The sequence below is a fragment of the Oreochromis niloticus genome, linkage group LG13, assembly GCF_001858045.2.
Source record: "Oreochromis niloticus isolate F11D_XX linkage group LG13, O_niloticus_UMD_NMBU, whole genome shotgun sequence".
In the NCBI taxonomy this organism is placed as follows: Eukaryota; Metazoa; Chordata; class Actinopteri; order Cichliformes; family Cichlidae; genus Oreochromis; species Oreochromis niloticus.
Window position 1 is genome coordinate 11,177,709 of NC_031978.2, and position 15,239 is coordinate 11,192,947.

The following is a 15,239-nucleotide window of genomic DNA, read 5'->3' on the forward strand; positions in this document are numbered from 1 at the left end:
GGTCCCTTATTCGCAATGGGACACCACACCATGTAGCTCTGCATGGAAGGACCTGGGAGGCTGTGTCTCCTCCTTGGTTTGATCCAGGGATCTTGCAAATGCATTAAAAAAAACCCTAAATTTAAAAAAACTGTAGCAAAAATTAACACAAAATTAAATCAATAGGACACTGGTTTCACCTTTACATTGCTTCCCTGTTAAGTAAAACATCAAATCAAGAGACAAATAAAGTCTAAAATAGGCCTTTATCTGAAACATTTTGTCTGCACAGCAGCATAAGTTGCTACAAAATGTTGACAGTTAATATGGCTTTTAGAGAAGTCACTAGTCTGTGTGCACTGATGAATCCCCACACAAATGCAGATGACTCAAATCACCTTTATCTATATTGTGCCTTTAAAAACAACAGGATTTGACCCAAAGTGCTTTTCAGCTCTGGCAGATGGATTAACAATGCAAGTATACAAAAATACACAGAACAGGGATCACAGGTTAAAAACAAGTCTAATACAAACCCAGAAAACACGATAACCACATGTATATGATAAGAAATGGATCAGTAAAAGGAGAAATTTGTAAACAAACAAACAATATTAAAAGGAAAAACACATAAAGTCAATTGGAAAAAGTAATAGAGCCTAAATCGTGTAACAAAACAAAACAAAAAAACCCAAATTAAAATGGTACAGGATGGCTTAAAAAATAAGAGTGCAATTGAACAGTGATATCCTCAGACTGATATAAGAAAACAATGCATTAAATGGTAACATTCTTGCTTTTACCACATATTTTCCTTACTGTATTTTTCATGTTGCAGTGGACCTGACGATAATCGAGGGGAATCTCAGAAAATAGGTTGGATAGGACGCTATTAGAGCCTTAGAAGTAGTAATAGAAAACATTCTCACCTTTAATTTTTGAAGTAAGAGTCAGGCACTAAGGGGAAGGTGGTTAGGAAAAAAATCAAAGTACCATTAAATGATCATCATTTGTACCCCCTGAATAAAATGATTAAACATCAGCTCCACTTTAACCATCCAGAAGAATTAAAACATGCACCGCTACTGCAAGGCGCTTGCTAGGGTGGATCAAATTTTCCACATATTTAAACTTTAAACACATTTTAAGACTGAAAACTTGAGGTTACTCTATTCCGTAACCCCCGTTCTCTGATAACATGAGTGAGGTGTCTCACTATGGGGAACGCTCTCTCGGCGTTGTCCTCAGAAGCCTCTATATCATTACTCCAGCCAGCATTGGCTGGCAGTCGTGACGCCAGCGTCAGGGAGGGGCCACCCTCCTCCCTATAAAAGGGTGTGACGCAGCGTCACCCGTCATTCAAGATAAGCTCACCTCTTCCTCGCTTCGTGCAAGGAGGGTGATCTGGTGAGACACCTCACTCATGTTATCAGAGAACGGGGGTTACGGAATAGAGTAACCTCAAGTTCTCTTTCAAACATTCGTTTCGGTGTCTCACTATGGGGATATGCAGACTCCCGTATTGCCAGATAAGCCCATCTGAACGACTGACTGCCAACTTAGGAGGTCTCGTGGGGACCCACACTTAACACAGTGTGGGCTAGAGATGGTACAGTGACATCCAACCTGTAAAACCTTGCAAAGGTCAAAGGTGAAGCCCAGCTCGCCGCTGCACATATCTCTTCTATAGAGACACCCCTAAAAAGGGCCCAAGAGGTTGCCATCCCTCTAGTAGAATGAGCACGAAGTCCCCCCGGGGGGGACAGACCCGTGCTTGAATAAGCCAATTGGATCGCCTCAACAATCCAGTGGGAAATGCGTTGTTTGCTAACGGGCTTGCCAAGATGTGGTTTAGCCCAGGAAACAAACAGCTGATCCGACCTCCTGAAAGCCTTCGTTCTTTCTATATAGGTACGTAAAGCCCTAACTGGACAGAGAGCATGTAGGCGCTCCTGTTCAGGGGCGGAGAAAGGAGGAGGGCAAAAAGCTTCCAGCTCCAATGGGGTGCATTGGAGATAAGGATTTTTGGGCACAAAGGCCGGATTTGGCCTGAGTGTGACTCTAGAGTTATCCCGTGTGAATCGGGTGCACTCTTTGTGTATTGACAGCGCATGAATATCACTGACACGCTTCGCAGATGCGAGAGCCAGGAGCAATGCAGTCTTCAAAGACAGGATTTTTATTTCCACCTGGTCTAGTGGCTCAAATGGTGGCTGTGAAACTGCCCCCAGCACCAGGGATAAATCCCACGTGGGAACGAGAGGTTTAGACACCAGGTGGAGCCGTCGTGCCCCTTTCATGAAACGGCAGACTAGCGGGTGATGGCTCACTGGGCCATCCACGAAGCCCACATGGCAGGCTGAAATGGCTGCTAGATATACTTTAATCGTGGAAAAGGCCTTTCCTTTATCTAACAGTTCTTGGAGAAAGGAGAGAATTGTTTTCACAGAGCACTGAAAGGAGAGAGTGTGAGACTTCCTCAAATACCCTCCACTTGTTCTCATACAATGATCTTGTGGAGGGGGCTCTAGCACTCTGAATAGTGGCTATAACACTCTGGGGGAGTCCTGCCGTACTCAGATTCAACCTCTCACGGGCCAAGCCCACAGGGTGAGGCGCTCGGGACGAGGGTGAAAAATCTCCCCCCTGGCTTGGGAGACTAGGTCTCGACGGAGAGGGAGAGGCCAAGGTTCGCTCCACAAGAGGGGCATAATCTCCGCTAACCAATGGGACCTCGTCCACCTTGGGGCGATCAATATCACTGTCAGCCCTCTCTCTCTCACTCTGGTTAGAGTGGGAGAAATTAAGGCCAGTGGAGGGAACGCATAAAGCAGAGCATGTGGCCAGTTGTGAGCTAATGCGTCTACCCCTAGCGGAGCCTCCTGGTCCTTCAGGGAGAAATACAGTGGACACTGAGCGTTCTCCCTCGAGGCAAACAGATCGACCTGTGGGTGGCCAAAGCGGGTCCAGATTTGGGTCACCACATGTGGGTGCAGGGTCCCGTCCCCGTACTGCGGGTTTCCCCTGGACATTAAGTCTGCTCCCAAGTTCAGAGCTCCTGGAATGTGAGTAGCTCTCAGTGACAACAGATTGATGCTGCTCCACATGATCAGTCTGCGAGCCAGCATGTGCAAAGGACGGGACCGTAACCCGCCCTGTCTGTTGATGTACGCCACAACAGTGGTGTTGTCTGTTCTGATCAGAACATGGTGGTTTCTCAACAGGGGAAGGAAGTGTCTCAGTGCTAGAAATGCTGCTAGCAATTCTAGCCAGTTTATGTGAGCACCCCTCTGTCGTGAGTCCCAGCTGCCGCTCACTGCTCTGCCCTCGTGAGTGGCACCCCAGCCCGTGAGACTCGCATCCGTGGTTACCACCTTTCTGGCTGTGACAGCCCCCAGTGACACCCCCTGAGTGAGAAATGTGGGATTTCTCCAACAGTGGAGTGCTGCAGCGCAGTCTGCTGTCACTCTGATATGGCGGTGGGTATGGCGCTCTCGATTCAGTCTCAGTGATGCAACCCATCGCTGAAATTCCCTCATATGCAGTCTGCCTAGTGGAATGACTGCCAGTGAAGACGCCATTAATCCCAGCATCTGCAGGCATTTTCTGAATGGGAGATATCTTCCCACCTGAAAAATGCCGGCATGTGATAGCATTTTTTTTTTTTTTTTTTTTACTCTGTCCACAGAGAGACACGCTCTGTATGAGGCGGAGTTTAGAGCTATTCCTATGAAAGAGATGGCCTGAGCTGGCTGCAGGACACTCCTTTCGTAGTTTATGGTGAAACCCAGAGCCATCAGATGATCCACTGCCAACCTGGTGTGCTCTCTTCCCATTATTTCTGACTCTGATAGCAGCAGCCAATCGTCTATGTACGTTGCTATGCGGATGCCCCGCCTCTTCAGTGGGGCTATGGCTGCCTCTGTGCACTTCACAAATACCCGTGGGCTCAGTGAGAGACCAAACGGCAGGACCTGGTACTCGTACATTCTGCCCTGAAACGCGAAGCGCAGGAATTTTCTGTGAGGCGGATAAATAGGGATGTGAAAATATGCGTCCTTCAGGTCTATTGATGTAAACCAATCGCCTGGGCGCACGACATGCAGCAGAGTGGAGGTCGTCAACATTCTGCGCCATCTCTCTATTCTTGCTGACAGCGGCCCCAAAGACAGGCACTCCACAGTAGACGGAGCTTTGGCTCCCTCTTGTGGCGGAAACTGGTCCTGCAGGCCAGACCCGACTGCGCATGCGCGGGCGGCGCGCGCTTGACCAGTGCTCATGGGGCCGGACACCACTGAGGGAACCAACCCCGGTGGTGTCTGGGTCCGTGGGGGCATTATGTTTTTCAACATACTTTCTGTGTTTTCCACACATTTTTCCCGTGCCCTTGGCAACATGCCTGGATGCAGCGGGTGAGTTTTTAATAAAACAGTGTGCTTTTGTGAGACTGTAACATGCTTGATTCAGCTGAACAGTGTCTCGTGGTCTCTTTGTTGAAATGCGCTCTGTGGGATCCAACTCGAGTCCCAGGCGCTGAAAGGTGGAGACAGAACACACTTCTCCGAACGGGCTCCGGAACTGAGCCCTGGAGTGAACTTGGAGCCCGGGCTGATCCGGCTCCGATCTCCCCGTGGGTGATGTTAGGCAGCCCGCTTCTTCTTGCGGTCCGACTGCTTAGCTGGTGGTGGGGCACCCTGAGCGGCAGCAGGTGGGGCATGTTTCCTGGGCCAGTGGGTCTTAGGGTTCTGCGAACCTAGGGGACCCTGGGCCGCGACCTGCGGGGCTGGGCGGCGAGGGATTTTAAATGTCGGCACGCCGGCTGGACGGCTGGTGACCTGAGCGAACGTGCGGCGACTGGGTGGAGGCGGGGGCGCATCCTGGGTCTTCCTAGGGAGACACAGCTGCAGGGCCTCTCCCTCTTTCTTTTTCTCCTCGCACCGTCTTTGCATGGTGGCAACGGCGGTCCCGAAAAGGCCAGCGGGGTCGATGCTTTCATCCAGAATGTCACGTCTTTCTCGGTCTGAAAGCCCCGACAAGTTCAGCCATCTTGCCCTCTCCTGTAGGACGATGATGCTGAGAGCTCTGCCCGTCGCTTGTACTGCTGCTCTAGTGAGGTGGAGACACTGGTCCGTAACGACGCCCAGCTCTTCCCACAGCTCGCTAGCATTCGGGTTCGCAGCAGTCTGGTCCTGGAGCTCCGCCGAGTAGGCTAGCAGGAGCGATGAGGCGTTCAATGCCCTCACGGTGGTGGCCACTGATTTATACGCCTTGTCAGCCAGGGAGGACTGCAGGCGTTCGGCCTTGGAGGGCAGGGACGGACCAGATGACATGGAAAGTTTCTGGTTTGGGTGGAGATGAGAGGCCACCAGATTCTCCACTGTGGGAATTTGGTAGATGCCCTTCTCCTTCATTCCAGCGCAGTCAAACGCCGCCGCTCCCTGCACGGGGTTGGGTGACGAAAATGGCTTTGCCCAGCAGCGTGTGACCTCGTCCACGCATTCGGGGAAAAGCGGCAGTACCTGCTTAGTAGTGCGCTTTGCTTTGGGGAGCCTTTTACCCTCGTATCGTGAGGTGGAGGTCTCCGTTGTCACCGCGGGCCATGGGATTGCCAGCTTTTCAGCTGCCCGTTTTGCAACGTCAAATAGCTCCATGCCGCGGGACTGTGTGCCGGGGTTATCACAATCGGCCCCTTGTGTCGCAGAATTCCGACCAGAGGGGGCAAAGAAAACGTCGTCATCCTCGTCCGAGACGAGATGTTCCGACGCTCCCTCGGAGGATTCGCTGAGTAGCTCGTCATTAGCCTCGAGGGAATCAGACAACATAGCTTCGCAGCTGACCTCGGCATCATCCACCAGCGGGAGGACGATATCCATCTCGTCGCCCCAGCTGGTGCCTGGTATGGCTGACTCAATGTGCTCCATCGGTGGGACGATTGGAGACAGCATTGGGTCCTTCTTCGACAGGCTAGCCTGACGGGCTAGCCTTCGGCGAAGGCTTTTTAGGGTGAAGCGAGCGCAGTGTTCGCATGAACCCGGTGTGGAAATAGCCGCTTGGGCGTGTTGCAGCCCGAGGCACATCACACACGCGTCATGTGTATCTGAACCTGAGATTTTGCAACCGCAGGGGCAAATTCTGGGCAGCGGTTTGCAGTCTGCCATATTAAGGAAGCTTGGTGTAGCTAGCTTGGAATGGCTGGACGGCTAACGCTGATCTTTATTTTCTTCTCTCGGTCGGGTAGCTATGGTGAGCTAGTATGACCTAGCTAGTGTGGTGGCTAGCGCTTGTGCTACTTGGCTTGGTGACCGTGTGTAGCAAAGACAGTTAGCTTGGTCAGCTAGCTGTTGTGCTAGGTGCGTGGTGGCAGCTAACACACTCTCCGACCTGGCTCTGTGGTGAAGAGCAGGCGACTCAAAACGCGAACCGTGCTAGCGCCCGGTGACCAAGGTGTTAGCTTGCTCGCGTGGACAGTTAAGCTAGCACTCACGTTCACAGTCAGGAGAGACGAGGTTTCTAAGAAGCGAGAAGAGGAAATTGAATGACGGGTGACGCTGCGTCACACCCTTTTATAGGGAGGAGGGTGGCCCCTCCCTGACGCTGGCGTCACGACTGCCAGCCAATGCTGGCTGGAGTAATGATATAGAGGCTTCTGAGGACAACGCCGAGAGAGCGTTCCCCATAGTGAGACACCGAAACGAATGTTTGAAAGAGAACTGCAAGTTTAAAGTCACTTTAAACTTTATCATTATCAGTGTTGACTTTAGTGTCCCTTTTTGAAGTCTGTTGGGGGTGAATGATTGCTGGTATAGCTTATTTGATCTCAAGATTACAGTTTCACTGTAAACTCGGAAATACCGTAAGGTGCTGTGGTAAATATCTGCGAGATGTTACTTTAAATACGATAAACCTACCAAAATTACAAGGATGTCTAATAGTAACATGTGCCGTCCTGTTGTTAAAGTTTGAGCTTAGTCTCACATGTGACCGAGGTTGAGCTACGTGCTGTGGTTTGTCCCTCTCGTTTTCCTGACTCTCCCCTCCTAGCTGCTCTTCCAGGGTCACTGCAGGGTAGCTTCCCAACTCCTCCATCCCATCATAAGTGAAGCAGGACCACAACTCTGAAAAGCTTTTATGCAGGCAAGCACACTATAATGATGACAAGGCTATCAGGAGAGATGGAGGTGAGGTCGGTGGGGAGCGAGAGGGATGAAGTCATTAAGGAGCGAGAAAGAAGCTGTGAGGTGTGTGCGTTACGGTCTCGTCTATAACTGCGCTGGGAGAGGTCACTGAGGAAAAAAGAGGAAGCATTCCCCGGGTATCCAGAGCTTTTAGGCAGTGTGTGTGAGCAGCAAAGGAGAAGGTAGGTCTGTTCAGCTGCGGCTTTGCCACTGGGACAGTTTGGCGTGGCAAGGGAGGGGAAAAAATACAGGAGAGCGAATGAGAGCATGGAGCAAAGTTGCTTCAAAAAGTGAAGTGGCATAGTAGTAGTCTAATTGCCTGATTGTACTAAAGCTATTCTGCACTTAGTGACTCCAAAAGAAGGCAGGCTGCTCCGTGTCTGTGTGTGAGGCCGTGTGTTAAAAGCCTTGCAGGCCAGCCGCTTTTAATTCTGTACGGAGCAGAGGAGGGAAACGCGTCAGTTTACGACTGGCTAGTAATCGGACCTCATCGCAGCTCAGCCAAGAGACTCGCTCACTCACAGAAAGGCAATCTCCCTCACAAACCCACAGAGTATATCATATGTATGTTTGTGTGTTTTCATAATAAGCAGTCGTTAACTGGTGTTAACTGGCCAGTGACAGAGACATGCCAGTTATGCTGTTTTTCAGTGTAATAGGAAGTCAAATTCTGACACCCAGTTTACCAATTTCTCTGACAGTTCTCTAAAAAGAGCAACTTTAAGTGTCCCCCCATAAAGGTGACCTCCCCTTACCATTAATGATGAGTTTTAACACCTCTCTATAGATAAATAAAGACGTGATTTGACAAACATTAGAATCGTTTCTCAGTTTATTAATTTTTTTAAATAGAGATTTGTCTTTTAGTTTTAATAATGCTTCCTGGCTATATATATTATTGGAAAGCCTGGTTATTTCCCCTTAAGCTGTGCCACATTTGGAAGGAAAATACATTTGTGGGTTGAGCCAGTAGAGCTGAGTATGTGGGTTGTGGGAAAAACTTGCCAATGCCAAACTTCTTATTCTGCTATTAACTCTTGTTTGGTGTTATTTATTGGATTGAATGAATTGAAGTCTGAAGACATAAGAAATGCTGGCAATTTAACAATTTATTCATCTAACAAATAGAAGGCCTCAGCAGCGTGTGGAAGAATCATACACGGCCACAACAGCCTTGGTCACACACTTCAACCAGTATTTGTCACAAGTCAGCCAACCCAGGGGTTGTGTTAGGCACTCTTTCATGAACAGGCTTTCCAATGGTATAAGATTTAACGTCACAAAACCTTGTTACAACATAAAAATAATCAACCAAACACAAATTTTCTGACTTCTTCAACCGCTGGAGTTGCTTCTAGTAGGCTTTCAAAAGATAAAGAGTTAAGACGCCTGTTTGTGGTGAATTATTCGCTTGAATCTGCCTGAAACTTTTTCACTTCTGTTTTGAATTCCTGTCATCAGCTCATCAGTGTAAATCGCTGCCGTCCAAGCCGCACAGGAAGCAGTCACGCTATGACCGTACTGATGTTTCCACTGAGTAACAGATATGGCCTTTAGTTGGACTTAGCGATAATTATGCTTTTTGTGAAGCTCTGTACCTTTTAAGGTCATAAAGAAATGAGTAGTTATTAGATTCATAATTATCCTTTAACCTGAGTGTAACCCTGAGTGTGCGGGTGTTTATACGAATGCGTGGGTGTGCTGGAGTGTGCGTGTGTGCGTTTATATACTGTACCTATTTAAAAAGAAGACTGAGGAGTCTTCTTGACTTCAGAAAGAGTCGAGAGGATCAGCTGTTGACTATCACACTTAAGCTCTTATTTCTTCCTCTCTCTCTTTTTTTTGTCTCTTTTGTCCTAATGCAGCGTTGCAATGCTTTGGCTGAACAGAAGGAAGTTCTGCTGTCCTTTGTAACCCAAAAGGCTCAGACACCTGGGCAGGTAAAAATCACTTCTTTTTAGGGAGAGTTTCTAGTAGGTTTCCTTAGTTATGGACTAATCAAAATTTAACCTCTATGATATTTAACTACAGTTCTCCTTCAAGTGACTGCTGTAATCCTGATATCTCAGATCTCTAAATCTAGTCTAAAGATTGGAATTTTTTTTTTTTTTTACCCTATTAATGTTTACATTTGGCCACAATCCCCTTCAAGTAGGCCTCTCTGTGCACCTCTGGACCTTTCGCATATCTTGATATGTGTGGATTTTCCCCAGGAAGTCCATTTTCTCACCACTTAATAATCACAAATGTCAATTTCTGAAGGCACTGGGGTGTACTAGATTGCCTGAGCGTCCCCTGAGTTGTGCCTGTGTACTCACCTTGGTAAAGTTGAGTACACAGAAATGCATCTACATTTATTTTTGTCTTTCTGAATGAAGTCTGAAATGTCAGAGAGGCAAAATATTCCTTAATATAACTTAGTTCAGATAGCCACATGTGGAATTAGGAACCTGAGCATCTGCAGTCTGTTCCATGTTTAAAAGCATACTCACTTTTGAACAGCATTATTATTTTCACCCATTTTGTTGGAGCATATTTTAATTTCTGTTTTGTTATCGGGACATGAATCACAGTTTGAATCCTTACATGCGCGTCCTTGCATGTGTAATGTCTTTGTGTTTAGGTGGGTAAGATCAAGAACCTGCTCAGCTTGATTCCAGACTTTGCGGAGAAGGAACTGCTGTACCCATACCTGATGAAATGTCACGGTAAGATGCATAAACAGGCACTTGTTCTTACAGAAGAGCTGAACGGGTCTGGTAGTGCAGCATGCGGTTCACTGGACTGTAGCTAAGTCAACATTAACAGACCCATTAACAATGCATCAGGTCAAGCTCAGGGTGTGTGTGTAGGAAAGCGTTCAGGGGTTAGAACACATGTCCTCTAATGAGTTAGCTGTCCTGGCTAGCCTAGCGTGCTAATCTCAACACGTTCCACCACTCAGCTTTTTTCCCCCCTCTCTCCACCTTTTTGCTCCTGTCTACATTTTCTTGTCCTCAGTTTTTTTTCTTTTTTATCCTCCTCTCTTTGCTTTCACTTCACCTTCTCACCCACCAGTCCCCCCTTCTTCCGTACCTTGTCACACCAGAGATGAGAAGACATGACTATTTAATTAGCATTAGCTCGCTGGTCGGTCAAGGCAGCCATAGGGGAAGCAATTAGTGATGCTCTGCTCGCCTCTGTTCTTTGTCCCATCTGTGTACTTTTTCTTTTTTCTCTTTGAGGGCTTTTCTTTTTTCCTTTCACTCTCATTTTTTTTTTCACCTTTGTGACCTTCCCTCTTGGCTGCACACAACCACAGATATTTGTGTGCAGTTGTTTCAGGTTTGTCTCCCTAAAAATGAAAGTTACTGACTGACCCTTAATAATTTTTTCTTGTTATCATTTATAATGTCTATAAAACCTTATTTTACTGTCTACCTGTTTTTATTTGCATCTTGAGAATATATTTTCCACAGTTCCAGGGACTCCTTGCCTATTTTTTCCCCTCTGTTCTCTTTTTCCACCTCCTCCATTGAACCAACAAACACAAGTAATAAAAAGAAAGTGTCACACTGCCAAAAAAAAGGGAAAAAAAATGGAAATGCACAGATCGTCAAATGTGCAGCTGCATTTAAAATCAAATTTCTTGGCACCAATAAATTGCCGGGAAAATAACATGATTATCCCACCACACTGTCAGTTTTCTCTAAATATCCAAATTCAAATAAGACATGTTTCTTGTCTCATGTGTTGACTTTCTCCCTCCCACCCCCCACTTTCATCTGGCAGTTCTGGATAAGGACTTACCAGCAGCCAAGGCTTTGCATGAGCAGATGCAGAAGGAGGGGATAGTTGTAGACGAGCTGTCACTCAAACGTCTGGCTGTGCTTTACCGCGAAGCAGGAGAGACGGTGCCCTTCCCTGAGCCCCCCGTGAGTCTCTCACACACACACACACACACACACACACGAGAGATGCTTTGAGCAAACACTTGGATGCAAATGTGTTTGTTTTAGCGTTTTAGAGGTTTGATTAAATAAAATGAACCATATATATGAAGGGCAGAAAAACTGCAGGAGAAAAGTTGCCCTTCCTTCATTCAGAAAATACAGTTGTGAAGCTTTTGTGTACTCCACACTGTTGTAGATTTCAAACTCTGACGTAAAGGAAAAAGTTTTTTAAAGCAAGAAATATAAGTACCTTTAACATTAGTTGGACAATTGATTTTTGGGTTAGAGGTGAAAGATAGAATTTTGAACAATGTGTACAAAATACTGAGTTTGACCTCCACAAATGACCATCTGGACCTGTGGAAGGAATTATAAGCAACTGCATTCATATTATCAACATTTTGGTTTGTGTTACCACCATAAACATGGAAAGCTAAGTTCACTACAACTAGAAATAAACCTAAAACTGAATTTATGATGCATTTTTAAATGCATGTTCTTTCTCTTTACATGAATACGTGTCTACATGGTAGTTTCTGCCTTTCATTTTAGGGTGAACACAAATTTTAACTAAGCAGTGAATTAACCTCTTTAGAAAGAATTGACAATGAAGCTCCAGTTGGCAAGATAACATGACTTATCATTATGTTTTGCCTCTGTACATCACCACAGTGGATTTTAAATCACACACTGAAGCTGTCATTGAAGTGCAGACTGTCCTCTTTAATTCAGGGATATGAGTTAGAATCGCATTAACAGTTTATGCCGTCACCACGTTCTGTTTCCTCTCTTGAGTTGCTCTGTTTGGCCTGCTGCGCCTCACAGCTCCTAACCAGTGCTAGCACTTGTTGTGCTGGTGTCCTAATGTGTGCTGTGGTCTCTGTGTGCCACACTAATATGAAGGAGCAGTATGCCTGCTCAGTATACTTCAGCATGCCCAGGCCTGCAGCAAGCGTCCTGAAGCCGTTAGTGTGTGTGCATGTGTGTGTGAGAGTGAGAAATGGCGCCCCAGAGTCACGGAGTACGTATATTGTGTAAGCGAGATGGTGTCACTGCAATAGCCACTCTTCTTTTTGGGTTCATAGTGTTTTTGAGCATTTCAGCACGATGAACATTTTGTAAGCTGATGTGGGTCTATTTTTGGCAGAGGGCATACACACACACACACACACACACACAGGCCTCTCAGCCGCAGCACTTTTGATGCGCTGTCCCCTTGAGGCAGGTATAGACCGGAGCCTTACCTTCACATCACTCACCTGCAGTACGAAGATAGAAGGAGAAAGAGGGGATAAAGGTAGAGAAGCTCTTACATTATTTACTGAACACCAGGGTAGTTAAGTGATTGCTGGATTTTATAAACAGAGTAGAGGAGGAGAGTTGCAAGGAGAGGGAAAGGTGGAGAGTCACGGTGTTCAGAAGTTTCTACAAATAAAAGCGCAGCTCCCGTCGTTGGTCTTCATCCTCTCCGTATGTATAGAGGTTTGCATTTTCCGACAGCCTGTTTCCAGAAAGAAATGTTTCAGTTTTATTTCTTTTTATTTCAAAATGCTTTGAACTTTGTCAGAATGTAGCCAAATAAGCCAACATGTGGACAAACCTTTAGAGGAAATAAGATATTTTTAATTAGGGTGCTCTGACCCCCTCGAAACTGTTTGAAACCCGTGCCAGGATCTCCCTCTCCCTCTCTGTAGTGAGCGCGGCGATTTATCGGCATTAATTACTACATTAATAAGCAAACGTACATTGTAAGGAGCTGGCGTAATCTGCAGAAAAGCTCTCACCTTCTCCCCCTCCCAAAAACACCCACCACAACACTTTGTCTGGATCAAAACACTGATTAATTAGCCAGGAACAGAGGCAAAGAACGGAAGTGCGTGTTTGGGGAATGTGCTACAAATCCCTTATTTGTGTATTAATGGGGATTTAAAGATGAAACGAGACAACCTGGTTGGAGACTGGAGACTATTTAGACAGACCCAGGAGGGCTCCAGTGCCGCTTACTTTAAGAAAGAGGCGAGATACAAAATACGCCTTACGGTGTAAGGCTGCAGCAGGTGAGCAGGTGTTGGGATGTTTGTTGCTGAATGGCCTGCCTTTGCTTTCTCTTTGCAGGAGTCCTTTAAGTTTTATGCAGACAAGCTGAGAGCTGCCAAAGCCCAGGCGACAGCGGAGGAATAAAGTTTAATCATCCTCTCCTCATACCTCATTGCAAATCCCACCATTTTCTTCCTTTCTTTCTTTTTTTATATGAGTTGTTTAATCTGAAATGTTGAGTGTTGTGTTGTAACTTTTGGATGCTAAGATTCTGTCCACTGCGGTATCAATACTGTTGATCACTGTTGAACATGTTGCGAATGTACAGAAGTATTTATGCTAATAAACGATGGTAGGAACCCAGACCGAGTGCGTGAGGTTTTTGTGCAATTAAAAAAAATTTAATTTCAAAATACCCAGCCCACCTTGGGTGATGTTTTATGTCTTAATCGGACAGCTCAGGGGACAAAATGCATTTACTCAAAAACAACAGTTTTCAAGGTACTGCATCTTTTACTTTACAGAATTAAGTTATACCCACAAAACATATAAATTCTTCAACATGTTTCAGGTGGATCTCCAAAATGACTTGGACAGGAGCCATTGTGTTGCATTAGTATTACAAGTTTCTGACTTGAGCTTCTTGAGGGCCTCTGCAGAAGTTAAACACATAATTAAATGTAATACCTGCTTTAAAGCATGTGTAAAAACATACAAATACATATCGAGCACATGAGTGAATTTGTCATATAACCTCCATTATAATAACAATATCAAGCAACAATGTGAATCTGAAGAAATGTGAAGAAATGAGATGAATGGATGGGATATGACTCATTTTGAATCAAAGGTCATAATTAATCTAATGGTGGGCTTTTTCCTCCTTTTTTATGTAAGGTCATTTCCAGTGGCAGGCTAGAAACAAACACAATTTGGAAATTTATGTTATTAAAGGTCCTTTTCAAAGAAGTGTTGAAGCTCGCAAATATATTCATGTATGTTTGACTGTTTTTGCAATATTAAAATTATATTTCAAACACTGAAATGCTTTTTTTGGTCTTAAGTTTATATGTTCGTGAATTCAGAAATCTAGCAGGTCCAGGTCTGTAAGTCTGAATTTTGAGTGAGCATAGGGAAAATTTAGACTTTCATTGTCGTGTGTGAAGAAAGCTTCATGCATACTTCATGTACATACTGTATGTGCATGTACATACTGTAAGTAAAATGTATTTATATAGTGCTTTTCTAGAAAAAATATTACAAAGTATCAATAACAACCAGCTTGTGCAAGGTCAAGGGGACATACTGGGGTCCTGACTTGGTTTTTCTTCCTTTTTTTTGTTCTTTTTGGGGGTTTTTTGAAACTGTAAAAGGATACTTGTCACACCTGCTCACCCATAGGCCAGGCAACTTCCCAATGCCCTTTTGGTAAGGCCAAGTGATTGGCATCCCCGCAATTAGTGTACCTGTGACAGTCTTGAAGCCATGAACCAATAAAATAGGCTCAAACAAGCCATCCTACACAGTTTGCTCAGAAAGCTCCTGCATGTGTAGATACATTTTCATACAAGGCATGTAAACATTGATCTGATCTTGGAGACATTTTGCTTGACTGATCGATGACCTTATGCTGTCTAACCCCAGCTCTCTGCAGCTCTCCTCTACTTGACATTGAACTCCATTTACTCTCCTGTGCTGGCCTCGGATATTCCCCAGATATTCATGTAATGCAATGCTGGCGGCCCTCTCAGAGCCAGGTCTTGGATAACACTCACTGGTTTTTCCCCAAGAAGATTGCAGGGTTTGTTGAGGTCAGCCAGGTCAGCGGAGCTCATTTGGAAAACAAGGCACAGAAGAAGGAACTTCTGATGTAAACCAGCATGTTTTCTAAGTTATGGTGATATATAAACTTAATATCCCCGTAATATTTCTGCATAAAGGAGCATTGTGTGTTGCCAAAATGGCTGTGATGCGAAGGATGATACACAAAAAAAAGAAAAATCACACTATCAATTTAATTTTCAAGCAGCTGCAGAGCTCCAGTGAACTCCATCGTGTAACTGAATGTGAAGGCTGAGGATGAGTGCACAAACAAAACATAAACACGCAGAAGTGA

General features: G+C 45.6%; 1 protein-coding gene across 2 annotated transcripts in view; it reads left to right on the forward strand.

The window, feature by feature from the left end:
- lrpprc (leucine-rich pentatricopeptide repeat containing) overlaps positions 1–14,168 on the forward strand; it is a 71,292-nt gene extending 57,124 nt beyond the window's left edge. For both annotated transcript variants that reach the window (XM_003438436.5, XM_019366532.2), the window contains 4 exons: positions 9,020–9,094; positions 9,778–9,862; positions 10,926–11,068; positions 13,202–14,168. In XM_003438436.5, the coding sequence (XP_003438484.4) occupies positions 9,020–9,094; positions 9,778–9,862; positions 10,926–11,068; positions 13,202–13,267 (369 nt within the window). In that variant the 3' untranslated portion in view covers positions 13,268–14,168. The remainder of the gene's footprint in view (positions 1–9,019; positions 9,095–9,777; positions 9,863–10,925; positions 11,069–13,201) is intronic.
- The last annotated feature ends 1,071 nt before the right edge of the window (positions 14,169–15,239 follow it).